The 27,761-nt window shown below is 55.6% G+C and overlaps 3 protein-coding genes across 3 annotated transcripts; all 3 read right to left on the bottom strand.

The window, feature by feature from the left end:
* Positions 1-3,525: 3,525 nt before the first annotated feature.
* Positions 3,526-5,376, bottom strand: LOC308273445 (saoe class I histocompatibility antigen, A alpha chain-like; the record flags this gene model as incomplete). The annotated part of the gene is made up of 5 exons (XM_080710563.1): positions 3,526-3,527; positions 3,627-3,914; positions 4,389-4,664; positions 4,838-5,107; positions 5,304-5,376. Coding segments are annotated over 5 exons (909 nt in total).
* An 8,605-nt stretch (positions 5,377-13,981) lies between these two features.
* LOC308273063 (saoe class I histocompatibility antigen, A alpha chain-like) lies at positions 13,982-15,921 on the bottom strand (the record flags this gene model as incomplete). The annotated part of the gene is made up of 5 exons (XM_080710176.1): positions 13,982-13,983; positions 14,086-14,373; positions 14,927-15,202; positions 15,383-15,652; positions 15,849-15,921. Coding segments are annotated over 5 exons (909 nt in total).
* A 9,178-nt stretch (positions 15,922-25,099) lies between these two features.
* Positions 25,100-26,950, bottom strand: LOC308273065 (saoe class I histocompatibility antigen, A alpha chain-like; the record flags this gene model as incomplete). The annotated part of the gene is made up of 5 exons (XM_080710179.1): positions 25,100-25,101; positions 25,201-25,488; positions 25,963-26,268; positions 26,412-26,681; positions 26,878-26,950. Coding segments are annotated over 5 exons (939 nt in total).
* Positions 26,951-27,761: the final 811 nt, after the last annotated feature.

The following is a 27,761-nucleotide window of genomic DNA, read 5'->3' as shown; positions in this document are numbered from 1 at the left end:
GACCGGAAGACCCAAGTCCGGAACCCGCTAACCAAGGGAAGGAGGCAGTTTACCGGAGTGAAGTGTTGCCAGCCAGCGCTGGCTGCGACAGAAGCGCTGAGAAGCTGCTGGGAGCGTGGTGGAGCTGGGGCGCATGGATGCCGGTGGCTGGTGTGGACGGCACTGGCGGCTGGCGCAGGTGGGATCAGTGGGGGTGCGCAGGCGGCATGGCTTGCCGGGCCGGCGGCGTGGAGACAAAATGGCTTCCAGGCACGCGCCAGACGCTGAGGCTGGGCCCCGAGGAGCACCGCCAGTGAGCCTGGCTCGGGGCGGGTGGGGCAAACCGGCCAGAGGTCCCGGCGGTGACCGGAGAACCAAGCTGGAACGGTGCTTTAGGAGGTCCAAGCGGCAGGCAGAGCAAGTGCCAAGCTGCCTGGCTCGGGCCGGAAAGATGGCCGCCGACTCCAGAATGGCCAGGCCCAGGCAGCAGGGGTGGGCAGGCACAGGGTGAAGGGCGCCAGGGCGCGAGTCCGAGTGGAGGAACCAGCTGGAGCACGGGCTGGGGGCTGTTTAGCAGAGTGGCGGCCGCCTAGATGGAGGAGGCGGGCGGCCCCGGCAGGCGGGTCTAAGCAACGTCAGGCGCGGAGAAGACATAGGCGCGCGGTGTGGCGCAGTCCGCGGGCGGCGCGGTCCCATTCCAGCGGTGGGCGGCGTGGGCAGGCGGGAACGGCGGTTTTAGGAGGTCCAAGCGGCAGTGGTGGGAGCAACGCCTGCAAGCGGAGCGCTGCTGTGGGACCTCACAGTCGAGCTGCTGGCGGGTCAGAGAGTCCGGGGCTCAAAAAGAGAGTAAAAATAAAAAGAGAAAACAGAAAAAAAAAAAAAAAAAAGGAAAAAAATGGGGAGGGACCCAAGAGTTAGTTCTCCCGGTTAGGCACCAAATGATAAGTAAAATAAAAAATTAAATGCGAGTAAAATAAAAATAATGTGCATACGGCGGAGTGTGAAAAACACGAGAGAGGTCCGGTACACATGGCATGTAAAGTTTTAATGGCACGGCTCTCCCGGGGATCAGGGCGAGGCACCGTGGGGCCCTTGCGCCTGTCCGAAGCTAGAGGACGCGGGCTCTCCTTTTAAAGGCATGCATCTCGCGAGATGGGGGTTTACTCGCGGGAATGCCCAATTCTCGCGGGGGTTTCAGCCCCTCCCTTGCCCTGCAGAGGTCATGTGACACAAAGTCACATGAGTGCAGGACCCAACTTAACACTTGTCTGGGCCAACTTTCTTGCTCCTCTAATCCAAAGGCTGGACCGCACAATGCTGAGGAAGATGGATTTGCCTCACAGTTTCAGGGGATTCTGGGTTCTGTCTATTGTGAGGTCAGGGTGTGTACCAGGCTCTGGCCTCCACCATTGCTACCTGGTTTTCTGAGGGGAAAGGGCTGAGTACAAACCAATACAGAACTTCCCTCAGAGGCTCTGTGCCCACATCCAGGTGGCTCCCTCTCCCCAGGACACAGCAGGACCCTGCCCCAGGGCATCTGCACTGGAGGTTCTTCCTGCAGACCTCCTCCTGCCCACGCCCTCTGTCCTCAGACCTCTCCTCAAAGTCACCTCACAACAGAGGCCAACGCTGACACCGAGAAGACAGCGCCTTCCCTGTGCCCACACTGGCCACCTCCTGAAAACACTCTCCCCTTCTCCATGAACCCCGTCCTCCTTACTCTGCTTAAGACTGTGTCCTCTGCTGCTTCCACTAGAACACAGGCCCACAGCCTGGCAACTTAAAGCACTGAGTTGTCAGGAGGCAAAATGCACCACGTCCATACTGGGCTCACAGCAAATGTGAGCTGAGTGACCGCTGCGGGCCCCGCCCTCTCTGCAGACAGGCTCTTTCTAGTGGAGCCTCAGCAGAGGCTCCTCCAGGGTGCTGTGGCCCCAGGGTGCAGGGCAGACCCAGCCTGGCACAGGAGGCCTCCCTGCCCAGGCCTGGAGAAGGATGGGGCTCTGGGAGTGCGAGCCCCTGGGGTCCAGCCCTGTGGGAAGAGGCTGTGTCCAGGGACAAGGACAGAGGGGAGGAGGAGGGCGCCCCAGCTGAGGAGCGACCATGCCTAAGGCAGGACGCGCAGAGCAGCAGCACAGCCCCGTCCACACTTGTCCTCACAGCCTCTGTCCACACGGCGGCAGACTCAGGACTGCAAACACGGGGATTCTGGAAGGTTCTCAGGTTTGTTTATTTAGTTAGTTTATCTTCTGTGGTACTGAGAATTGAATGCAGGAAATTCTTCCTCTAAAGTACACCCCAGACCAATTTTCTATTTATTTTGTAACAGGGTCTATATGGTTGATGAGTCTCACTGCTTCCTGAGGCTGACTTGACCTCAACCTCCCAGGTACTAAGATTACAAGTGTGCACAGCACGACCTGCCCAGGTGTGATTTTCACTCTCAGGTGTTAGAAATCTTCCTTTCATTTAGTTAATCCATTCACAAATTTCATGGCAAGGATTTGAAATAAAACTCCACATCCAGATTGTTCTTGCCACTGGGGAAGTAGGAAGCTTTAGATCCCTGCAGCACCGAGCTGTGTCAGGATGGAGACGTCCAGCCGCCTCTTCAGGGACAGGAAGTGACAGGAAGTGACAGGAGGGCCCAGGTCCTGTGGGGAGGGTCCTGCTCAGGTGGGCTGGTCTCCTCCTTCCTCACACTACGCTGATGGGGACACAGAGGTGAGGACGGATTCAGAGGCAGCTGAGACAGAGCAGTCAGGGCTCTTGAAATCACAGTGAGGAGAGACCCCAGGGACCCCGTGTCGCTCAGTCCTCACGAGGCAGCCGTGTCACACTGCAGGGTAAACCATCACGGACAGATTAGATCAGCCAGTGCACGTGGTGACACTCACAGCCCTATAGGAGACTTGGCTGAGAGAGGGATTATGGGAGGCTGAAGTTCCCCCTGGACTCCTGACTACGCTGTCCCAAAGATGTCTGGATCCACCTTCTTAATACTTACAGGCTTCCTGAGTGTAACTCATATTTCCACCTGTGGGAAGAAAACATCCTGTGAGAGACTGGAGGTGAGGCGGGTCATGAGGACCAGAGGAATCCTCTAGTGCTGGCCCAGGGAAGGTTCCAGAAGGGTGACTGCAGACCCAGGGAGGACCAGGAGGCACAGGAAGGAGGCTGACGGGCTGGGGCAGCCGCCTCCTGGAGTCTGTCCTCAGCAGGGCCCTCGCCCTCTGACCTCTCCTGTGGAATCAGGTCTCAGCACCACCACCTCAGGGCTGAGTGTGTCCTCTACTGCCCCTGAGCTTCACAAGTGCGTGTCAGCCCACAGCACCCAGGCTGGGGAGCGTGTGGGACAGCGCTTCCATGAAGGAGGCGGGACACCAGGCCTGAAGCCCTCATGGGACCAGAACACTGACCCTGAGCCTCCCTACCTGCACTCCTCCTCCTCCACCTCACAGCAGCCACCGCGGCTCCAGTGACCACAGCCCCAAGGACAAGCAGGCCAACGACGATGGCCACGATGGGCAGGGTGGACTGAGGAGGCTCTAAGGAAAGAGGGAGGCAGGGTGACCCCAGCTCTCAGCCCTGACCCTGCCGAGGTCCCGGGCGCCTCCTGCTCTCCTGACACCAGGCTCTGTGCCCACAGCCCTGCTCACCCCATCTCAGGGTGCGGGGCTCGGGCAGCCCCTCATGGTCCACGTGGCACGTGTATCTCTGCTCCTCCCCAGAAGGCACCGGCACAGCTGCCCACTTCTGGAAGGTTCCATCCCCCGCAGGCCTGGTGGCCACAGTCTCCATGTCCTGGGTCTGGTCCTGCCCGTCCCGCTGCCAGGTGAGGCTGATGTCGGCAGGGTAGAAGCCCAGGGCCCAGCACCTCAGGGTGACGCCCCCGTCAGGTCTGGGGTGGCGGCTCACGTGTGTCTCTGGGGCGTCTGAGGGAAGAGTCAGGACACTGAGGCATTTTGTATTTCCTCCGTTGTCCACTGAGGCAGAGCCCACGTGACCATCCTGAGGTGGACAGGACAACCAGGGTGGGGAGGGGCGGAAACCCAGACTCCAGGCTGCACTCAGTCTCCAGGTCTGTGAGAGGGATTTCAGTTCTAACCTGGGTGGAGGTTGAAGAGAGACTCCAAAGACCCTGGACTGGGGCAGGAACCAGCCTGGGGACGTCGCCATGACGCCCAGGCCGGCCAGAGTCAGAGGGAGCAGCTATTTCAGGGTCTTTTCCTCCAGCCCTGAGAAAGTGGGTGCTCAATGTCCTGAGAGCAGGGGGCCTCAGGGTCACTCTGCCCAGGACCTGGAGCCCAGGGCCACCACCCTCTGCAGGGGAGGGTGCTCAGCGTGGGGCGTTTCCCTCCCTCCTGTGGGCGGCGGCGGGAGGAGCCTCGGGACCCGAACCCACAGACCTGCGCGCTGCAGGGCCTCCTTCCCCAGCTCCAGGAATCTGCGGAGGTACTCTGGGCACCTGCCCTCCAGGTAGGCCCTTTGGAGCTCAGCCTCACCAGCCTGCTCCCACTTTCGCTGGGTGATCTGAGCTGCTGAGTCTGCTGCTGTCCAGGAGCGCAGGTCCTCGTTCAGGGTGATGTAATCGGCGCCATCATAGGCGTATTGCTGGTACCCGCGGAGGAAGCGGCCATAGGGTCCTACTTTGCAGCAGGACTTCATCTGGATGGTGTGAGAGCCTGGCCCCGCCCCGCCGTCAGACCCCGCCCCTCCCCGCCCCGGGGATTCCCACCTAAACTGAAGATGAGCCGGGAAGCCTCCCTGACCGTCCCCGGGTCCCGGCCGAGGGTCTCTGCTCGGGGCGCCCTCGCCCTGGTCCAGCCCCGGGTCCCCGCGCCCGCCGGTCACTCACCGCGCTCGCTCTGGTTGTAGTAGCCCAGCAGGGTCCGCAGGTTCCCTCGGAAAATCTGCGCGCTCTCCCTGGCTCTCCTCGTCTGCTCCTCCCAATATTCCGGCCCCAGCCCCGCCATCCACGGCGCCCGCGGCTCCATCCTCGGGTCCGCGGCGTCGCTGTCGAAGCGCGCGATCTGCGTGTCGTCCACGTAGCCCACGATCATGTACCAGGGCTCCCCGAGGCCGGGCCGGGACACGGCGGCGTGGAAATACGACATGGAGTGCGAGCCTGGGGAAGGGGCGCCTGAGTCGCGACCTCCCCCCGCAGGCCCCGGGGTGGGCGGAGGGAGGAGGGCGCGGGACTCGGGAGGACGGGGCGCGGGGCGGGCGGCGCAGAGGGGATGGGGAGGAGGGGGCGCGGGGCGCACACGGGCGGCGGCTCCTCCTCCCCGCGGACCCCGGTTCCCTCCAGACCCCGCACTCACGCGCCCAGGTCTCGGCCAGGACCAGGAGCCCCGAGAGCAGCAGGAGCAGGGTTCGGGGGGCCACGACCGCCATCCTCGGGGTTGGGGAGACTCATTGTACTGGAGCGCCCTGTGAAGTTTATAGCCTGGAACTATAGCAGTGCTGATTGGCTCCTGTCGAAACTCCACATCCAATGGGAGAGAGGACTGAGGCTGCATCACGAGTGTCCAGGCAGAGAAACCTGACAAGGTGGGACAGGGAGAAGGGAAGCTCAGGGGAGATGGAGAGTCCCTACAGCTAGGTGTCTGCACCCCAGACATGTCCTGGGGCCTGGGACCTGAGATCTATGCCTGGGACCTGGGACTCAGCCCTGGCTCCTCTCCTACTGCGCCGAGTGCGGTGTGTCACTTCATCGCCCTCACTTTTGGCCCAGGATCAAGCCAGTGGTTCTCAAAATCTGGGTTTCTGGATCTCTAGATATTCTTAGATTTTTTTTGTGGACCCCAGAGGTAATTACGTTTATGTGGGATATTTTGCAATACTTGCCATAGTGGAAATGAATCCCAAGGCAGGCATGGTGGCATACACCTGTAATCTCAGTATTTGTAAGACTGAGAGTGGGGGATGGCGGGTTGACCACCGAATTGAACAATTACGGAGACTGTTAGTAACCTAGGGAGACTGTTTCAAAATGAAAAGAGGTGGGGGTGTAGCTCGAGGGAAATGAACCTGGGGTCAACTTCCTGTACCCCTTTCCCCCCACAAACACAAAAAAGAAATTAATTCAACTTGAAAATTACTTGTTTAGAAGATTAATAACCGATTGTATGTTGACTGAATATTTTTAAAGCAAAAAGATATTTTTCAAAATTAAATAATACAGCGAGAAGAGTGAATCTTTTTACATTTCACGGTTTTAAACGTCTTTTTTCTATCTTAGAAAACAGCTAGTCAGGCATGGTGACACATACTTGTGATGCCAGGACTTGGGAGGCTGAGACAGGAGGATCACAGGTTGGGGCAGGGAGAAGGGAAACTCCTGGGAGATGGGGAATCCCTGAAGCTGGGCTTCTGCACCCCAGGTCCATCCTAGAAACTTAGAGTCTCAACAATAATCTAGCAGGACTCTGTTTGAAAACAAAAAATGAAAAGGACTAGGAGTGTGTGTGTGTGTGTGTGTGTGTGTGTGTGTGTGTTGCCAGGGAGACAACTCAGGGGCATTCGATCTCCAAGCTACACCCCCAGCCCTTTTTTGTGTTTTATTTTGACACTAGGTCTCACTAAGTTGTGCAGGGCCTCACAAGGTTGCTGAGGCTGGCTGTGAACCTGTGTTCCTCCAGTCTCAGCCCCTAACTACTGATGGGAATGTAGCTTGAAGGTACAATAACCTTGGGTTTGATGTCTAGTACCAAAAAATGAAATATAAAAAATTTGGTTGAAATACCAAAACGCAGCCTCACACAAATATACAGAAGGATTTTAAAATAATTTTTCAGATAACTATGAGTATCGAGCTGTGCTATTACAGTGAATTTAAAATTTTAGCTTTTAAAAAGTTCTTAGCCGGGCGTGGTGGCACATGCTTGTAATCCCAGCATTCGGGATGCTGAGACCTGAGGATCACGGTTTGCGGACAGCCTCAGCTGCTTAGTGAGGCCCTCCGCAACTCAGTGAGACCCTGTTTCAAAATAAAGAATAAAAAAATAGGGCAGGGGATGTAGCTCAGAGGTCAAATGCCTCTGGGTTCCATCCCCAGATCTGTAAAAAACAAAAAAACAAAAAAAACAAAAACAGTTCTTCTTGCTGTGGAACCTGGAGCCTAGTGAATCTCGCGAGGAAACCGGACATTAGGTGGAGGCCGATGTGGCGGGAGGGCCCAGGCGGGACAGGGCGAGGGCACGGGCAGCCCAGGGCAGCTGTGCGGGAGGGCGCTTGTGTCTGGGGACAGGCTTGGGGGTTCTGGCTGGGCTGCAGGAGGTTCCTGGTCTTCACAATGATGGTGACTGCACGGGGCTCTGTCACTCATCAGTAGCCACATGTGTTAGGCAGTTTTCTGTACTTCTAGGTAGAGTAAAATCAAACACACCCGGGAGAAATGGGAAGAGAAGAGGAAGTGACTGCAGGGTGTGAGGGCGCGTACCTGCATACCCAGACTTGGGAGACTGAGTTAGGAGGATTGCATGTTTGAGGTCAGCCTCAGCAACTTAACAAGACTTATCAATAGCTTAGCAACCTATCAGCTTATCAAGACTTATCTGTCTCCAAACTATACCCAGAGGATGCTTATCAAGATGCTTGGCAAAGAACTTAGCAAGACTACTTCATGATAAAAATAGAAAAATGGGCCAGGTGTAGCTCCTAGATAGAATACCCCTCATTCAATCCTCATTACAAAAGGGGGGAGGAAGTGATTTAGGGATCCCCTGTTCCAGAGCCCGGGCCCTAAAGCTGGGGTGCAGCAGTTACGTGGGGGGTGAGCGAGGTCTCTGCCCATGGTGACAGGGCAGCCCTGGCCCCAGCTTCTGGGCTTCCTAGGGTCCACTCAGAAGCCACAATGTCAGAATCCTGTCTTTCCAGCTAAGTAGCTGAGGCTGTCTGCAAACCGCAATCCTCCTGCTTCCCCAAGTGCCAGGATTAGAAGCCTGTGTCACCACGCCCGGCCCTCTGCAGCTGCTTCTCCTGGAGTTGGCTGCACAAGCTGCCTCTGGCAGTGCAGGTCTGTCTCCACTCAGGGCTGTAAGGAGGACCCACTTATAAGTGGGCACTGCACTGTCCAAGCTGCTGGAGAGACTTTTCAAGCTAATTGGCCTGCCATCCTCCTCAGGCCGGGCCCGCGGGGTGCAGGTGCCCACAGGTGCTGGCTACCCAGTGTAACTCAAGCCAGCCCTCCACTGTCCTCAGGGCAGAGGGCTCCCAACCCCAGGCCCGATGGTGCCAGATCGTCATGTTTTGACTGTCCTCACACTGTCTATAACCATGTCCAAAAAGTTCCCTTTTTACTGCTAAAATTGGCTAGAGATTTCATATGAAATGACACTGATTAGGACAAATGCCTTTTCTGCCCCCTTACAACGAACATGGAGCTCTCGACCTTCATTCTATCCCCTGGGGGACTGGGCTGTTTTATTTGACGCATGGTAAGCCAACCTAGACTCCCATGACAGGATACAATCCACTGTGGGAAGGTGTGAGCTGTGTCTGGAGTTTGGATTTGACGCCCTAACCCTTTGTATTAATTTTGAGTTGACTTTCAGGACGGAGAGTTCTCTTTCCTTTGAAGTCTTGGTGTGGTTTTGGAATTGGAGAAATGGTTTTCATGTGTCTTTCTTGTTGTTTCTGTTCCTTCCCCAGTGGCAGCTCTGAGCCCAGCATGGATTCCTGGCCCTTCCCAGGGCCAAAGGACGTCCTCAGGCCACTGCACTGTCCTCTCTCCATAACTGAGCGCCTAGGGTCTCGCCTGGGGAATAGAGACCCTGTGTCTTCAGAGCTCCTTCCAGGTTTCCTCGCCTGCAGTTTTACCCTTTTATCATGTTTATGAGGCGGTAAAGAACAAGGGACTTATGATTTCCTTTAGCGCAGCAACCAAAACTGATGCTTTTTTTCCATTCGTTTAAGAGGAACAAAAGCGATTGTGCATCAGCACAGACAGTGCTTAGAGATACATCCTGAGCGAGGAGACCTGGGTGGAGTCTGTGAGCCACGTGTGTGGGAGAGGAGAGAAGGAAGTCTCAGAATCGAGGCAGGCACTGCGCGGAGCTGGGAAGGTTTAAAAACTCCCCTCATCCAATGCAACTTAGAAAGCATCACAGTTCATATCAATTCATAAAAACTAAATACAGGATAAAATAACAAGTTTTAAATGCAATCAAATAAAAATACTCCCTCTGCACACACTTGGGAGCAAATTACAGCCGCTATATTTTCTTTTTTCCTTTTGTGGTACCGGGGATGGAACCCGGGGCATTCTACCTCAAAGCTACATCCTCAGCCCTATTTTTTTTTTTATTCTTTATTTTGAAACAGGGTCCCACTGAGTTCCAAAGGGCCTCACTAAATAGCTGAGGCTGTCCCCCAATCACAATCCTCCTGTCTCAATCTCCCAAATGCTGGGATCAGAAGCCTGCTGTTTTGCTTCTCCTCATGAGGATTAGGAGACAAGAGAGGAGGACTTGGGACAGGGAGAAGCAGGGGCTCAGACAGGAGGATCTGAGGCTGAGGCAGGAGGATCGCGCAGGTTCGAAGCCAGCCTCAGCTACTGAGTGAAGCTCTCAGCAACTCAGTGAGACCCTGTTTCCAAATAAAATATAAAATAGGTCTGGGAGTATAGCCCGGAGGTAGAAAGCCTCTGGGTTCCACTCCCAGTACCACCAAAAATAAAAAAAATTAAAAAACATTAAAAAAAATCAGACAGGCACCTATAATTCCAATACTTGAGACTGAGACAAGAGGGTCGCAGAAGAGGACAGCCTCAGAAACTTAGGCTCTCAGCAATCTAGCAAAACAAATAAATAACAAAGGGTTGGTAGTGTAGCTCACATGCAGAACCTCCTGGGTTCCATCTTCAGTACAGAAAAAAATCTACATACTCAAAAATGAGGTGATTATGCTACATATTAGACTTAACTTTTATTTATTTATCTTTGCAGTACTGGGGATGGAAGCCAGGGGCATTCTACTTCTGAGCTACACCCCCTCCTTATTTTCTATTCTTTATTTTCAAACAGGGTCTCCCTGAGTTGCAAAGAGCCTCACTAAGTAGCTGAGGCTGTCCATGAACCGAGTTCCTCCCGGTCTCAGCTCCCAAGTGCAGCGATTACAAGTGTGCACCACCACGTTCTGCTTTGACTTAACTTTTATAGCATCCTTAAAAGCAAACCAAGTACTTTAATAAGCCAGGCTGGGAGATTTAATTGGAGGATGAAGATCATTTGCATGCAGAGCTAATATTGAAAGGTATGTCTTAATTCCTGTCAAATTTTTCTGTTCTTCTCCTGGTTGTTTTTTTGTTTTGTTTTGTTTGGTTTGGTGGTACTGAGGCTCCTAGAAACCCACTCCCTCCTCCGGGCTACACTCCCAGACCTATTTTTATATGTTTTTATTTGGAAACAGGGTGTCTTAAGCCAGCGTGGCTGGCTTCGAACTGCCCGATCCTCCTGTCTCCGCCTCCCAAGCACAGGGATTACAAGTGTGCGCCACCAGCCAGGCCGGGTGGTTTGAATAATCGATGCTCGTTTCTTTCTGCCTCATTCATCTCAGAGGTTTGATTATTTTCTGAATTAACAATAAAGCAGCGTGTCTGTCTTTGACCAGCACTGCCCACTCTGAGACCCCCCGCACCTCCAGGGCCGCAGGATGGGGCTGCACCTCAGACCTGTCTGGGCTGTACTACTATTGGGAAGAGGTTTTAAAATGTATTAATGTATCAGTAGTGGGAAAGATTTCCAATTTTAAAAATATATCTTTTAAGAAAGCCAGGGCTAGCTGGAAGGAAGGAGGGACTTGTAATTTACATTTCTAAAAGAAGGCTGGAGCCAAAGATCTGGGAGGAAATCCCAGATCCTGGAGAAGCAAGTTCACACATCTTAGGGCATGAAACAAAAGGTGGTTGGAGATGGGGCTGCCCCCACTTCCAGGGCAGATCTGCCTGGAGACAGCAGAACCAGGGCTAGAGATAAGGTAACATATTTCCACAAGGACTTGGGCGGGATAAAAACACTCAGTAAGAGGGAGTTCTTTGGTATTTTCCATTCAGATTGCCCCCCCTGTGTGTCTCTCTCTCCTGCACAGGGCTGTAACTATATCCTATATTTCTATCTTTTAAATAAACTTCTTTAAATCTTCAGCAACTGTCCAAGCTATGCATATTTATTCTTAGCTTAGGACAAGAATCCATGGTTCTTCTGTTTTTGTGTTTGTGTGGTTGTGGTGGGGGAATTACTTCTCCCCTCACACACCATGCACATTTCATCCGCAACATGGGCCTCCTTCCTTCCTTCCTTCCCTCCCTCCCTCCCCCCACCCCTCTCTCTTTCTATTGCGAGTCTGGGGATGGAACCCAGGGGCATTCGACCTACGAGCTATACCCTGTGCCCATTTTTTATTCTTTTTATTTTGAAACGGGTCTCACTGAGTTGCAGTGGGCCTCACTAAGTAGCTGAGGCTGTCCGCGAACCACAGTCTCCCGTCTCAGCCTCCTGAATGCTGGTTTTACAAGCGTGCACCACCGCGCCTGGGGTGCAACTCTCAAGCTGCTCTAATCCAAATGCCGGACTACACAACGCAGAGCAAGGAAGATGGATTTGCTCATGGTGTCTGGGGATTCCGGGTTCAGTCTGTTGTGAGGGGAGCGTCTGTACTGTGCTACCTTGTTTCCCTGAGGGAAAGGGCTAAGGACAAACTAATACAGGAATCCCCTCAGAGGCTCTGCCCGGCTTTGGGCCAACTTTCAAGCTGCTCTAATCCGAAAGCCAGACCCCACAACGCAGAGCAAGGAAGATGGATTTGCTCAGGGTTTGTGGGGATTCTGGGTTCAGTCTGTTGTGAGGCCAGGGTGTGTACCAGGCTCCGGCCTCCACCATTGCTACCTTGTTTCCCTGAGGGGAAGGGCTGAGTACAAACCAATACAGAACTCCCCTCAGAGGCTCTGCGCCACATCCAGGCGGCTCCCTCTCCCCAGGACACAGCAGGACCCGGCCCCAGGTCATCTGCACCTGAGGTCCTTCCTGCAGACCTCCTCCTGCCCACGCCCTCTGTCCTCACCTCTCCTCATGTCACCTCACAACAGAGGCCAACGCTGACACCGAGAAGACAGCGCCTTCCCTGTGCCCGCTCACCACGCTCTGCCTCCTCCTGACACTCACCTGCTCCGTGAGCACCATCCTGTCCACTCTACCTGGAGCGTGTCTCCTCCTCGAGGACTCAGGCCACAGCCTGGAAGGCTCCTGTTTTCCCTCAGCATTGAGTTGTCAGGAAGCAAAACGCACCACGTCCACAAGGGGCTCACAGCAAATGTGAGCTGAGTGACGCTGTGGGCCCCACCCTCTCTGCAGACAGGCTCTTTCTAGTGGAGCCTCAGCAGATGCTCCTCCAGGACGCTGTGGCCCCGGGGTGCAGGGCAGACCCAGCCTGGCCAGGCTCTCCAGACACAGGAGGCCTCCCTGCCCAGGCCTGGAGAGGACGAGGCTCTGGGAGTGCGAGCCCCTGGGGTCCAGCCCTGTGAGAAGAGGCTGTGTCCAGGGACAAGGACAGAGGAGGAGGAGGAGGACGCCCAGCTGAGGAGCGACCACGCCTAAGGCAGGACACGCTGAGCAGCAGGCCCAGCCCCGTCCACACTCGTCCTCACAGCCTCTGTCCACACGGCGACAGACTCAGGACTGCAAACATGGACTCTGGAGAGTTCTCAGGATGATTTATTAAATCTTTTGTGGTGCTGAGCATGAATGCAGGACATTCACCCTGTAACACACACCCGGCCTAATTTTCTATTTATTTTGTAACAGGGTCTTGATGGTTGATGAGTCTCACTGCTTCCTGAGGCTGACCTTGACCTCAGCCTCCCAGGTACTAAGATTACAAGTGTGCACAGCACGACCTGCCCAGGTGTGATTTTCACTCTCAGGTGTTAGAAATCTTCCTTTCATTTAATTAACTCATCACATTTCCTTGCAGGAATTTGAAATAAAATTCTACATCCAGATTTTTCTTGTCACTAGAGAAATAGGAAACTGTAGGTCAGCGCAGCACTGAGCTGTGCCACAGTGGAGACATCCAGCTGCCTCTACAGGGACAGGAGGGCCCAGGTCCTGTGGGGAGGGTCCTGCTCAGGTGGGCTGGTCTCCTCCTCCCTCACACTACGCTGATGGGGACACAGAGGTGAGGACGTGTTCAGAGGCAGCTGCAGACAGAGCAGTCAGGGCTCTTGAAGTCACAGTGAGGAGAGACCCCAGGGACCCCGTGTCGCTCAGTCCACAGGAGGCAGCTGTGTCACACTGCAGGGTAAACCATCACGGACAGATTAGATCAGCCGGTGCACGTGGTGACACTCACAGCTCTATAGGAGACGTGGCTGAAAGACGAATTATGGGGGCTGATCTCTCTCCCCGTGGACTCCTGTCTATACTGACCCAAAGGTGTCAGAATCACCCTTCTTCATACTCACAGGCTTCCTGAGTGTAACACATATTTCCACCTGTGGGAAGAAAACTTGCTGTGAGAGACTGGGGGTGAGGGGGGTCATGAGGACCAGAGGAATCCTCTAGTGCTGGCCCAGGGAAGGTTCCAGAAGGGTGACTGCAGACCCAGGGAGGACCAGGAGGCACAGGAAGGAGGCTGACGGGCTGGAGCAGCCGCCTCCTGGAGTCTGTCCTCAGCAGGGCCCTCGCCCTCTGACCTCTCCTGTGGAATCAGGTCTCAGCACCACCACCTCAGGGCTGAGTGTGTCCTCTACTGCCCCTGAGCTTCACAAGTGCGTGTCAGCCCACAGCACCCAGGCTGGGGAGCGTGTGGGACAGCGCTTCCATGGAGGAGGCGGGGACACCAGGGCTGAACCCCTCATGGGATCAGAACACTGACCCTGAGCCTCCCTACCTGCACTCCTCCTCCTCCACCACACAGCAGCCACCGCGGCTCCAGTGACCACAGCCCCAAGGACAAGCAGGCCGACGACAATACCCACGATGGGCAGGGTGGACTGAGGAGGCTCTAAGGAAAGAGGGAGGGCGCAGGGTGACCCCAGCTCTCAGCCCTGACCCTGCCGAGGTCCCGGGCGCCTCCCGCTCTCCTGACACCAGGCTCTGCGCCCACAGCCCTGCTCACCCCATCTCAGGGTGCGGGGCTCGGGCAGCCCCTCATGGTCCACGTGGCACGTGTATCTCTGCTCCTCCCCAGAAGGCACCGGCACAGCCGCCCACTTCTGGAAGGTTCCATCCCCCGCGGGCCTGGTGGCCACAGTCTCCATGTCCTGGGTCTGGTCCTCCCCGTCCCGCTGCCAGGTGAGGCTGATGTCGGCAGGGTAGAAGCCCAGGGCCCAGCACCTCAGGGTGACGCCCCCGTCAGGTCTGGGGTGGCGGCTCACGTGTGTCTCTGGGGCGTCTGAGGGAAGAGTCAGGACACTGAGGCATTTTGTATTTCCTCCGTTGTCCACTGAGGCAGAGCCCACGTGACCATCCTGAGGTGGACAGGACAACCAGGGTGGGGAGGGGGGAAACCCAGACTCCAGGCTGGACTTGGGCTTCTGGGATAATCTCCTGTTCCTTGGAAAGTTCTAGAATCAGTGGAGTCAGCCTGAGGTAGAGGCTCCAGGTCTGTGAGAGGGATTTCAGTTCTGACCTGGGTGGAGGCTGAGGGCTGTGGGAGGCTGGAGAGAGACTCCAAGACCCTGGACTGGGGGCGGAGCCAGCCTGGGGACGTCGCCATGACGCCCAGGCCGCGCCAGAGTCAGAGGCAACAGCTATTTCAGGGTCTTTCCCTCCAGCCCTGAGAAAGTGGGTGCTCAGTGTCCTGAGAGCAGAATGGCCTCAGGGTCACTCTGCCCAGGACCTGGAGCCCAGGGCCACCACCCTCTGCAGGGAGGGTGCTCAGCGTGGGGCGTTTCCCTCCCTCCTGTGGGCGGCGGGAGGAGACTCGGGGACCCGAACCCACAGACCTGCGCGCTGCAGGGCCTCCTTCCCCAGCTCCAGGTATCTGAGGAGCCACTCTGGGCACCTGCCCTCCAGGTAGGCCTTGAAGTGCTGCGCCTCACCAGTGTCCTCCCACTTGCACTTGGTGATCTGAGCCGCTGTGTCCACCGCCGTCCAGGAGCGCAGGTCCTCGTTCAGGGCGATGTAATCGGCGCCATTGTAGGCGAATTGAAGGTACCCACTGAGGAGGCGGCCGTCGGGTCCCACAGAGCATCCATACATCCTCTGGATGGTGTGAGAGCCTGGCCCCGCCCCCGGTGTCAACCGCGCCCCGCCATTAGCTCCGCCCCGGGGATTCCCACCTAAACTGAAGATGGAGCCGGGAAGCCTCCCTGACCGTCCCGGGGTCCGGCCGAGGGTCTCTGCTCGGGGCGCCCTCGCCCTGGTCCAGCCCCGGGTCCCCGCGCCCGCCGGTCACTCACCGCGCTCGCTCTGGTTGTAGTGTCCGCGCAGGGTCCGCAGGTTCCCTCGGTCAATCTGTGCGTGGTCCCTGGCTCTCCTTGTCTCCTCCTCCCAATACTCCGGCCCCAGCCCCGCCATCCACGGCGCCCGCGGCTCCACCCTCGGGTCCGCGGCGTCGCTGTCGAAGCGCATGATCTGCGTGTCGTCCACGTAGCCGACTTCCATGTACCGGGGCTCCCCGAGGCCGGGCCGGGACACGGCGATGGTGAAATACGACATGGAGTGCGAGCCTGGGGACGGGGCGCCTGAGTCGCGACCTCCCCCCGCAGGCCCCGGGGTGGGCGGAGGGAGGAGGGCGCGGGACTCGGGAGGACGGGGCGCGGGGCGGGCGGCGCGGAGGGGATGGGGAGGAGGGGGCGCGGGGCGCACACGGGCGGCGGCTCCTCCTCCCCGCGGACCCCATTTTCCTCCCGACCCCGTACTCACGCGCCCAGGTCTCGGCCAGGACCAGGAGCCCCGAGAGCAGCAGGAGCAGGGGTCCAGTGGCTATGACTGCCATCCTCGAAGTTTGGGGAGGCTCTGAGTCCAGGAGGCTGTGTGGAGTTTATAACACCGAGCCACACCCCTCGAAACCCGACACCCAATGGGAGAGAGAACTGAGGCCACAGCAGGCGTGTCCAGGCAGAGGGGCCTGACACAGGTTGGGAAGGAGATGGGGAATCCATAAAGCCTGGTGTCTCCACCCCAGATATGTCCTAGAGCCTGAGACCTGAGATCCTCGCCTGGGGACCTGGGACTTCTCCCTGACTGCTCTAAGCGTCTGCTGCTTGTCACTTCATTACCCTGACTTTTGCCCCAGAGTTGTTTTCAAACATTTTTGTTTCATCTCAAACATATTCTCCAGATATTCTTAGCATTTTTTGTCGACACCAGAGGTAATTAAGTTCATGTGGATCATAGCTAACAATATTTGCTATATTAGAAATTAATACCAAGCTGGGGATGGTAGCACATACCCGTAACCCCAGAATTTGGGAGGGTAAAATGCAGGATTCCAGGTTTGTAGGGAGCCGGGCGTGGTGGCGCAGGCTTGTAATCCCAGCATTTGGGAGTCTGAGACAGGAGGACCTGGGTTTGCAAACAGCCTCAGCTACTTAGTGAGGCCCTCTGCAACTCCGTGAGACCCTGTTTCAAAATAAAGAATGAAAAATAGGAAAATAAAGCCGGGCGTGGTGGTGCAGGCTTGTGTTCCCCGGCCTTGGGAGGCAGAGACAGGAGAATTGGGCTGGTTTGGAGCCAGCCTAGCTGGCTTAAGACACCCTGTTTCCAAATAAAAAGTATAAAATAGGTCTGGGAGTGTAGCCCGGAGATAGAAGGGCTTCCAGGAACCCCAGTACCACCAATAAAATAAAATAAAATAAAATAAAATAAAATAAAATAGGGCTGGGCAGTAGCTTGGAGGTAGAATACCACTGTGTTCCATCCCCAGTACCAAAGGGGGAAAAAAAAAGAAAACAACTGGGAACGGATCCACCGTATCATCCGGCCACACCACTACTGGGTATTTTTCCAAAGGGGCTGAAACCAGAGAACTATAGTAATATATTCATATCCATGTTCATAGCAGCACAGATCACGATAGCCAAACTATGGAACCAACCAAGAAGGCCACCAACAGATCAACGAATTAAAAAATTGTGGGAAATACATGCAATGGAACACTACTCAGCAATAAAGAAAAATAAAATGACATCATTTGCAAGGAAATGAAAGGAGCAGGAGAACGTTATTCTAAGTGATATTAGCCAATCACAGAGACTGAAGGGTCATATATTTTAAAAAATATGTGCAGGATAGGCAGTGATTGTGATACAAGAGACTCCAGATGATGAGGAGACACCTCAGGGGAGCCCGGTGGGGTGGAGGAAGACTGAGGTCCATTAATAGAAATAACACCACAGACTAGGTGTATTCATGTGAGTATAAACCAGTGTCGATGTGGGCGCTCCGTATTGGGAGGGAGGGAAATGGGAACAAAATGCACATCCAGGCGCACTGCACGGAGTCCTGCCCGCTCAGAAGATGCCCTTCACCTACCCTCCAGCGATGTCCCATCCATTAGCCAGGTTTCTCCTCCTCTGTCGACCGCTCACACGGCACTCCCCATGAAGCCAAAGGCTCACGCTGGGGGACAGGAGGCACTGTAGCAGCAGGAGGAGCCCGAGGGATTTTGGCCACTTCTTCAAGACCTTACTCGTGTCTTCAGGGCTTGCTCAGGCCCAGTCATGTACACACCAGCACCATAGATGACGATTGCTGATTGGCACTGCAGCTTTATGGTTGGAGGGTCAGGCAGCACCCAGTCCACGGCGGGCAGCTCAGGTCGAGTGGTAACTTGTTGGCCCACGGTCAAGTGTTGAGTTTGCCCCAAGGCCCAGCAGCAAGCCAAGCACTGCTTCTCAAAGGGAGAGTCCTTGTCTGCGGGTGTCGGCAGGGCTTTGCTTCAAAACCCAAGGGCCCGCGCGTGATTCACCTATGGGGTCCGCCAAAGGCTCCAGACAGCTTATTTATTTATTTATTTATTTATTGCGGTACTGGGGATGGAACTCAGAGGCATTCTACCTATGAGCTATACCCCCAGACCTATATTTTTATTCTTTATTTTGAAACAGCGTCTTACTGAGTTGCAAAGAGCCTCATTAAGTAGCTGAGGCTGTTCCGGAACCGAGATCCTTTGTCTCAGCCTCCCCAATGCTGGGATTACACACGTGTGCCACCATGCGTCACTGGCCCTTGAATTTTAATTGGGTCTATTTCCCATTCCTTGGGATGCAAATGCTTCACTAAGGAGCCCATAGTGGTGGCTACCCCTTGTTCACTGGGTCCAATCAACATAAAGTTATCACCTTAAAGGACCGGTGTGACACCTTGTGGAAGAGAAAGGCAATCATTATCTCTGTGGACTAAATTATGACGCAGGGCTGGAGAGTTGACAGAGCCCTGAGGCAGCACAGTGGAGGTGCGCCGCTGCCTTGTCAGCTGAAAGCAAATCGCTCCTGTTGGGTAAGCGGTGGACAAGTATGGAAAAGAAGGTGTTAGCCAAATCGATAGCTGCATACCAGGTACCAGGAGATGCGCCAATCTACTCAGGGAAGGAAACCACACCTGGTTACTGTTTGGATAAGCTGCCCAGTCATTGCCACAGATGGCGCCTTTCCGGCTTCTCTTCCAGATTGTGCTGATTACCTCATAGCCAGCCAAAGGGGCCACGGGATGCCCAACAACCAGTCCCCTGATAACACACTCACTGGGGTATGAACCATCCAATCAGTAAACGCCCCGTACTCTGTGCGATCTTCCGCTGTGAGCGGAAGCCCCCTCCTCCCAGCTGCCTGATATAAAAGGGAGCTGGGCTGTCTTAATAAAGCTTTTGCTTGCTTGCTTATCTCCGATGGCTGGCCCTTGGTCTTTCCTGCGCTGACCCCCCTTCATTGGTCCCGAAGACCCCGACCCCCTTCAGTTACAGGAGCTGCATGTGGAGACACCGCTTGGTTAAGCTTACAGGCATCCCTGTCATTCTCCAAGGTCTGTCTTCTGCAGAGTTACATGGGGATGTGGTAGAAATGATCAACCACGCATGTTTGAATTTTTTTTTGTGGTACTGGAAAAAACTGAGCTACAGCCCCAGCTTTATTTTTTCTTTCTTTCTTTCTTTCTTTCTTTCTTTCTTTCTTTCTTTCTTTCTTTCTTTCTTTCTCTCTCTCTCTCTCTTTCTTTCCTTCCTTCTCTCTCTCTCTCTCTCTCTCTCTCTCTCTCTCTCTCTCTCTCTCTTTCTCTCTCTCTCTCTCGTACTGGGAGTGAAACTCAGGGGATTTTCTACCTCCAGGCTATACTCCCAGACCTATTTTATACTTTATTTGGAAACAGGGTCTCACTAAGTTGCTGGGAGCCTCACTAAGTAGCTGAGGCTGGCTTCGAACCTGCGCGATCCTCCTGTCTCCGCCTCCCAAGTGCAGGGATGACAAGCGTGTGCACCTCGCCCGGCAACACAATGACGTTGTGGATCTTCTAGTGTCAACATCAAATACAGCCAGTGTGCGTCATCCCATAAATATCTTACCATTTCCTTTTCTCAGTGTATGGTTACCCTGGTGAAAGGCCATTGGATCCCTTGAGTGATGGGAGAAAGATAGATAGTAGAGCTTTCTGGTTCTGTAAAGGGTCCTTCCTCAGGGGCACTGACCTCTCCTTCAGTCAAGGGGTTTTGGGTCCGTAATCTGGCCGAAGTCTGGGAACTGGTTAATGGGGGCTGTGAGTCTCTGCTCTTATGACTGATGGTGGACTTTGGTACATTTGTCCTGAAAGTTTTCCCCTTATATAAATCAAGTTAGAGTTTAGTGGGTTTCCTCCAGTTTCACTTCTCGGACCATCATGACTACGCAGCCAACCCTGTGGATCTACAGGAGTCAGACCCTTCCTTCCACTGCTTCTCCTCTGCTGCCCGTTGTCGTGGGTACGGCCACCTTGCCTTGGGGTTGACAGCTGCCACTTGGCCCCTGCCACTCTGGGAGCCGGTCATAACCACCACACTAAAGTCTCCCAACTGAGCGACTGCGTGTCTAATCAAGGTCTGTCATACAGAGAATGGCCACGATAGAGTCCTTCAGGGACCGGTGCTCCCCCCACAAATGTTTTAAAGTACAGGCGAAGGGCACATACGTCCTCTGCATGCGTCCACTGTGGAGGAGAAGGCCTTGCGTGGCAAACCCACTCTGGCAGGCCAAGCGCCCTGAGCATTTGATCCCCCGAGCCACAGAAAACCAGGAGATATCAGGCACTTCCAACTCTTTCCCAGGAGGCCATCTTTTGATCCATACCTCAGCGAACAAACCAGATAAAGTATTCATACTCCATTTTTTTTTTTGTGTGTGTGGAACTGGGGGTGGAACCCAAGGGCTTTTCTACCCCTGGGCTATACTCCTAGATCTATTTTTTATATTTTATTTGGAAACAGAGTCCACTAAGTCGCTGAGAGCCTCACACAGTAGCTGAGGCTGGCTTTGTACCTGTGTGATCCTCCTGTCTCAGCCTCCCAAGCGCTGGGATTATAAGCGTGCGCCACCACGCCCGGCTCATACTTTTTTTAACTGTGTGAGCTGCTGCATTAAATATAGAATCTCTGCTTAATGGTCCCTGATCAATAACTTCAGCTTGCTGGGTGTGGTGGCGCACGCTTGTAATCCCAGCATTCGGGAGGCTGAGACCGGAGAGTCGTGGTTCGCGGACAGCCTCAGCTACTTAGTGGGGCCCTCTGCAACTCAGTGAGACCCTGTTTCAAAATAAAGAATAAAAAATAGGGCAGGGGGTGTAGCTCAGAGGTCGAATGCCCCTGGGTTCCATCCCCAGACCTGCAAACAAAACAAAACAAAACAAAACAAAACAAAACAAAAAAGAGGTGGGGTGTAGCTCAGAGGTAGAAAGCACCTGGGTTCAACCCTCTGTACCCACCAACACCCATATGAGAAAGAAAAGAAATAAATTCCACTTTATTTTTTTTTATTATTTTTATTTTTTTTGGTGGTACTGGGATTCCTGGAAGCCCTTCTACCTCCGGGCTACGCTCCCAGACCTATTTTATATTTTTTGAAACAGGGTCTCTTACGCCAGCGCGGCTGACTTCGAACCTGCGCGATCCTCCTGTCTCTGCCTCCCAAGCGCGGGGATTACAAGCGTGCGCCACCACGCCCGGCTTAAATTCCACTTTAAAGTTACTCATTAGCCAGGTGTGGTGGTTCACGCTTGTATCCCAGCATTGGGGAGGCTGAGACAGGAGGATCGTGGTTTGTGGCCAGCCTCAGCAACTTAGTGAGGTTTTTTGCAACTCAGTGAGATTCTGTTTCAAAATTCAAAATAATAAATAGCGCTGGGGGTATAGCTCAGAGGTAGAATGCCCCTGGGTTCTAGGCCCAGTACCCCCCCTGACATACTACTACTAATAAAGTTACTCACTTAGAATATTAATTACCAATTTTATGTTGGCATCCCCTGGTGGCTGCTCACATTCCCCACTTCCAGCAGCAGGCCTCAGGTTCTCCCAAGCCAGCAGGCATGGCCGTCACCTTCATGAGGTTGCCAGAGAGAGATGAGGCACCCTCGCAGGACAGGGGGCGCTGTCACACCCCACCTCTCACCCTCACCCTGAGGCATTCCTGAGCATGTCCTCTAGCACTTGAACTGTCCCCTGCATTGGTCCACACAGTTGGAGCAGCTGCCAGCGGCCAGTCACGTGGGGAGTGACCTCTGTCCTTATCGATGGCTGACTGCAGCCTCTGTCACGCTGAGGGGGAATGGTCAGAGGCCAGTTTCTCTATCTCCCCAACAGAAGGTCATCCCCCCACATCCCATAACCTTAGCAGCCAAGTGGCTGCGGTTCCCTGGGCTTCTGACAAGACTGCAGCCCCGTCTAGCAGCTCCGTCCAGGTCAGGGCCGCTACATCAGGTGTGTCACATGGTGGTGGCTTTCCCTTGGACGCTGGGGATGCTGAGCCCCACCTGTGTTGGCACCAGCTGGCCTGCAGGGTGGGCTGTGCCCTGGGCTCCCTGCAGCAAGCCTCAGGTCTCCTCCATACTGGCCAGCGGCTCTCCTCCTTCCAGCTCCTTCTGGAACTGCGCACACCTCCCTCTCCAGCAAGCCGCTTTGTACTACAACATCCGCTGCAGCTGCTTCTGGGCTCCCAGATCCTCCCCAAGTGTTCGGTTTTGTTTTGTGGTACTGAGGATGGAGCCCAGCCTCCCCAATGCTGGGATTACAGCCTGCGCCACCTCACCTGGCCTTCCTCTTGGAGCTGGGCTGCACAAACTGCCTCTGGCAGTGTAGGGTCTGTCTCCACTCAGGTTGTAAGGAGAATGCCTCCCCAGCCCCGCTGCTGCGTGTGTACCGCACTTATCCAAGGTCTTTCCCAGCTGCTGGAGAGACTTTTCAAGCTAACAGGACTGCCATCCACTTCGGACCCAGCCTGCGAGGTACCAGTGTTTTCAGGAGGCTGGCTACTCAGTACAACTCAAAGGTGGCCAGACCTCCACCATCCTCCAGGCAGAGGGCTGCAAACCCGTGTCAGAAGGTGCCAAATTGCCATTTTTTTTGGGGGGGGTACCGGGGATAGGACCCCGGGGCATTCTACCTATGAGCTGCACCCCCAGCCCTATTTTTTTTAATTCTTTGTTTTGAAACAGGTCTCACTGAGTTACAAAGGGCCTCACTAAGTATCTGAATCTGTTCATAAACCCTAATCCTCCTGTCTCAGCCTCCCAAATGCTGGGATTACAAGCATGCGCCACCACGCCTGGGTTATATTTCCAATTAACAATAAAGCACGTATCTGTCTTTAACCAGTACTCTTCATTCTGAGACCCTCCAGCACCTCCAGGGCCGCGGGATCAGGCTGTACCTTAGAACTTGTCTGGGCCAACTTTCTTGCTCCTCTAATCCAAAGGCTGGACCGCACAATGCTGAGGAAGATGGATTTGCCTCACAGTTTCAGGGGATTCTGGGTTCTGTCTATTGTGAGGTCAGGGTGTGTACCAGGCTCTGGCCTCCACCATTGCTACCTGTTTTTCTGAGGGGAAAGGGCTGAGTACAAACCAATACAGAACTCCCCTCAGAGGCTCTGCGCCCACATCCAGGTGGCTCCCTCTCCCCAGGACACAGCAGGACCCTGCCCCAGGGCATCTGCACCTGAGGTCCTTCCTGCAGACCTCCTCCTGCCCACGCCCTCTGTCCTCAGACCTCTCCTCAAAGTCACCTCACAACAGAGGCCAACGCTGACACCGAGAAGACAGCGCCTTCCCTGTGCCCACACTGGCCACCTCCTGAAAACACTCTCCCCTTCTCCATGAACCCCGTCCTCCTTACTCTGCTTAAGACTGTGTCCTCTGCTGCTTCCACTAGAACACAGGCCCACAGCCTGGCAACTTAAAGCACTGAGTTGTCAGGAGGCAAAATGCACCACGTCCATACTGGGCTCACAGCAAATGTCAGCTGAGTGACCGCTGCGGGCCCGCCCTCTCTGCAGACAGGCTCTTTCTAGTGGAGCCTCAGCAGATGCTCCTCCAGGGCGCTGTGGCCCCGGGGTGCAGGGCAGACCCAGCCTGGCACAGGAGGCCTCCCTGCCCAGGCCTGGAGAAGGATGGGGCTCTGGGAGTACGAGCCCCTGGGGTCCAGCCCTGTGGGAAGTGGCTGTGTCCAGTGACAAGGACAGAGGGGAGGAGGAGGGCGCCCCAGCTGAGGAGCGACCATGCCTAAGGCAGGACGCGCAGAGCAGCAGCACAGCCCCGTCCACACTCGTCCTCACAGCCTCTGTCCACAGGGCGGCAGACTCAGGACTGCAAACACGGGGATTCTGGAAGGTTCTCAGGTTTGTTTATTTAGTTAGTTTATCTTCTGTGGTACTGAGAATTGAATGCAGGAAATTCTCCCTCTAAAGTACACCCCAGACCAATTTTCTATTTATTTTGTAACAGGGTCTATATGGTTGATGAGTCTCACTACTTCTTGAGGCTGACCTTGACCTCAACCTCCCAGGTACTAAGATTACAAGTGTGCACAGCACGACCTGCCCAGGTGTGATTTTCACTCTCAGGTGTTAGAAATCTTCCTTTCATTTAGTTAATCCATTCACAAATTTCATGGCAAGGATTTGAAATAAAACTCCACATCCAGATTGTTCTTGCCACTGGGGAAGTAGGAAGCTTTAGATCCCTGCAGCACCGAGCTGTGTCAGGATGGAGACGTCCAGCCGCCTCTTCAGGGACAGGAAGTGACAGGAAGTGACAGGAGGGCCCAGGTCCTGTGGGGAGGGTCCTGCTCAGGTGGGCTGGTCTCCTCCTTCCTCACACTACGCTGATGGGGACACAGAGGTGAGGACGGATTCAGAGGCAGCTGAGACAGAGCAGTCAGGGCCTTGAAGTCACAGTGAGGAGAGACCCCAGGGACCCCGTGTCGCTCAGTCCTCACGAGGCAGCCGTGTCACACTGCAGGGTAAACCATCACGGACAGATCAGATCAGCCAGTGCACGTGGTGACACTCACAGCCCTATAGGAGACTTGGCTGAGAGAGGGATTATGGGAGGCTGAAGTTCCCCCTGGACTCCTGACTACGCTGTCCCAAAGATGTCTGGATCCACCTTCTTAATACTTACAGGCTTCCTGAGTGTAACTCATATTTCCACCTGTGGGAAGAAAACATCCTGTGAGAGACTGGAGGTGAGGCGGGTCATGAGGACCAGAGGAATCCTCTAGTGCTGGCCCAGGGAAGGTTCCAGAAGGGTGACTGCAGACCCAGGGAGGACCAGGAGGCACAGGAAGGAGGCTGACGGGCTTGGGCAGCCGCCTCCTGGAGTCTGTCCTCAGCAGGGCCCTCGCCCTCTGACCTCTCCTGTGGAATCAGGTCTCAGCACCACCACCTCAGGGCTGAGTGTGTCCTCTACTGCCCCTGAGCTTCACAAGTGCGTGTCAGCCCACAGCACCCAGGCTGGGGGGCGTGTGGGACAGCGCTTCCATGAAGGAGGCGGGACACCAGGCCTGAAGCCCTCATGGGACCAGAACACTGACCCTGAGCCTCCCTACCTGCACTCCTCCTCCTCCACCTCACAGCAGCCACCGCGGCTCCAGTGACCACAGCCCCAAGGACAAGCAGGCCAACGACGATGGCCACGATGGGCAGGGTGGACTGAGGAGGCTCTAAGGAAAGAGGGAGGCAGGGTGACCCCAGCTCTCAGCCCTGACCCTGCCGAGGTCCCGGGCGCCTCCTGCTCTCCTGACACCAGGCTCTGCGCCCACAGCCCTGCTCACCCCATCTCAGGGTGCGGGGCTCGGGCAGCCCCTCATGGTCCACGTGGCACGTGTATCTCTGCTCCTCCCCAGAAGGCACCGGCACAGCCGCCCACTTCTGGAAGGTTCCATCCCCCGCGGGCCTGGTGGCCACAGTCTCCATGTCCTGGGTCTGGTCCTCCCCGTCCCGCTGCCAGGTGAGGCTGATGTCGGCAGGGTAGAAGCCCAGGGCCCAGCACCTCAGGGTGACGCCCCCGTCAGGTCTGGGGTGGCGGCTCACGTGTGTCTCTGGGGCGTCTGAGGGAAGAGTCAGGACACTGAGGCATTTTGTATTTCCTCCGTTGTCCACTGAGGCAGAGCCCACGTGGCCATCCTGAGGTGGACAGGACAACCAGGGTGGGGAGGGGCGGAAACCCAGACTCCAGGCTGCACTCAGTCTCCAGGTCTGTGAGAGGGATTTCAGTTCTAACCTGGGTGGAGGTTGAAGAGAGACTCCAAAGACCCTGGACTGGGGCAGGAACCAGCCTGGCGACGTCGCCATGACGCCCAGGCCGGCCAGAGTCAGAGGGAGCAGCTATTTCAGGGTCTTTTCCTCCAGCCCTGAGAAAGTGGGTGCTCAATGTCCTGAGAGCAGGGGGCCTCAGGGTCACTCTGCCCAGGACCTGGAGCCCAGGGCCACCACCCTCTGCAGGGGAGGGTGCTCAGCGTGGGGCGTTTCCCTCCCTCCTGTGGGCGGCGGCGGGAGGAGCCTCGGGACCCGAACCCACAGACCTGCGCGCTGCAGGGCCTCCTTCCCCAGCTCCAGGAATCTGCGGAGGTACTCTGGGCACCTGCCCTCCAGGTAGGCCCTTTGGAGCTCAGCCTCACCAGCCTGCTCCCACTTTCGCTGGGTGATCTGAGCTGCTGAGTCTGCTGCTGTCCAGGAGCGCAGGTCCTCGTTCAGGGTGATGTAATCGGCGCCATCATAGGCGTATTGCTGGTACCCGCGGAGGAAGCGGCCATAGGGTCCTACTTTGCAGCAGGACTTCATCTGGATGGTGTGAGAGCCTGGCCCCGCCCCGCCGTCAGACCCCGCCCCTCCCCGCCCCGGGGATTCCCACCTAAACTGAAGATGAGCCGGGAAGCCTCCCTGACCGTCCCCGGGTCCCGGCCGAGGGTCTCTGCTCGGGGCGCCCTCGCCCTGGTCCAGCCCCGGGTCCCCGCGCCCGCCGGTCACTCACCGCGCTCGCTCTGGTTGTAGTAGCCCAGCAGGGTCCGCAGGTTCCCTCGGAAAATCTGCGCGCTCTCCCTGGCTCTCCTCGTCTGCTCCTCCCAATATTCCGGCCCCAGCCCCGCCATCCACGGCGCCCGCGGCTCCATCCTCGGGTCCGCGGCGTCGCTGTCGAAGCGCGCGATCTGCGTGTCGTCCACGTAGCCCACGATCATGTACCGGGGCTCCCCGAGGCCGGGCCGGGACACGGCGGCGTGGAAATACGACATGGAGTGCGAGCCTGGGGAAGGGGCGCCTGAGTCGCGACCTCCCCCCGCAGGCCCCGGGGTGGGCGGAGGGAGGAGGGCGCGGGACTCGGGAGGACGGGGCGCGGGGCGGGCGGCGCAGAGGGGATGGGGAGGAGGGGGCGCGGGGCGCACACGGGCGGCGGCTCCTCCTCCCCGCGGACCCCGGTTCCCTCCCGACCCCGCACTCACGCGCCCAGGTCTCGGCCAGGACCAGGAGCCCCGAGAGCAGCAGGAGCAGGGTTCGGGGGGCCATGACCGCCATCCTCGGGGTTGGGGAGACTCATTGTACTGGAGCGCCCTGTGAAGTTTATAGCCTGGAACTATAGCAGTGCTGATTGGCTCCTGTCGAAACTCCACATCCAATGGGAGAGAGGACTGAGGCTGCATCACGAGTGTCCAGGCAGAGAAACCTGACAAGGTGGGACAGGGAGAAGGGAAGCTCAGGGGAGATGGAGAGTCCCTACAGCTAGGTGTCTGCACCCCAGACATGTCCTGGGGCCTGGGACCTGAGATCTATGCCTGGGACCTGGGACTCAGCCCTGGCTCCTCTCCTACTGCGCCGAGTGCGGTGTGTCACTTCATCGCCCTCACTTTTGGCCCAGGATCAAGCCAGTGGTTCTCAAAATCTGGGTTTCTGGATCTCTAGATATTCTTAGATTTTTTTTGTGGACCCCAGAGGTAATTACGTTTATGTGGGATATTTTGCAATACTTGCCATAGTGGAAATGAATCCCAAGGCAGGCATGGTGGCATACACCTGTAATCTCAGTATTTGTAAGACTGAGAGTGGGGGATGGCGGGTTGACCACCGAATTGAACAATTACGGAGACTGTTAGTAACCTAGGGAGACTGTTTCAAAATGAAAAGAGGTGGGGGTGTAGCTCGAGGGAAATGAACCTGGGGTCAACTTCCTGTACCCCTTTCCCCCCACAAACACAAAAAAGAAATTAATTCAACTTGAAAATTACTTGTTTAGAAGATTAATAACCGATTGTATGTTGACTGAATATTTTTAAAGCAAAAAGATATTTTTCAAAATTAAATAATACAGCGAGAAGAGTGAATCTTTTTA

This window comes from Muscardinus avellanarius, assembly GCF_963383645.1.
Source record: "Muscardinus avellanarius genome assembly, chromosome: 14".
Classification (NCBI taxonomy): Eukaryota; Metazoa; Chordata; class Mammalia; order Rodentia; family Gliridae; genus Muscardinus; species Muscardinus avellanarius.
The sequence above is the reverse complement of the archived record's forward strand: the minus strand, read 5'-3'. Positions and strand labels throughout refer to the sequence as shown.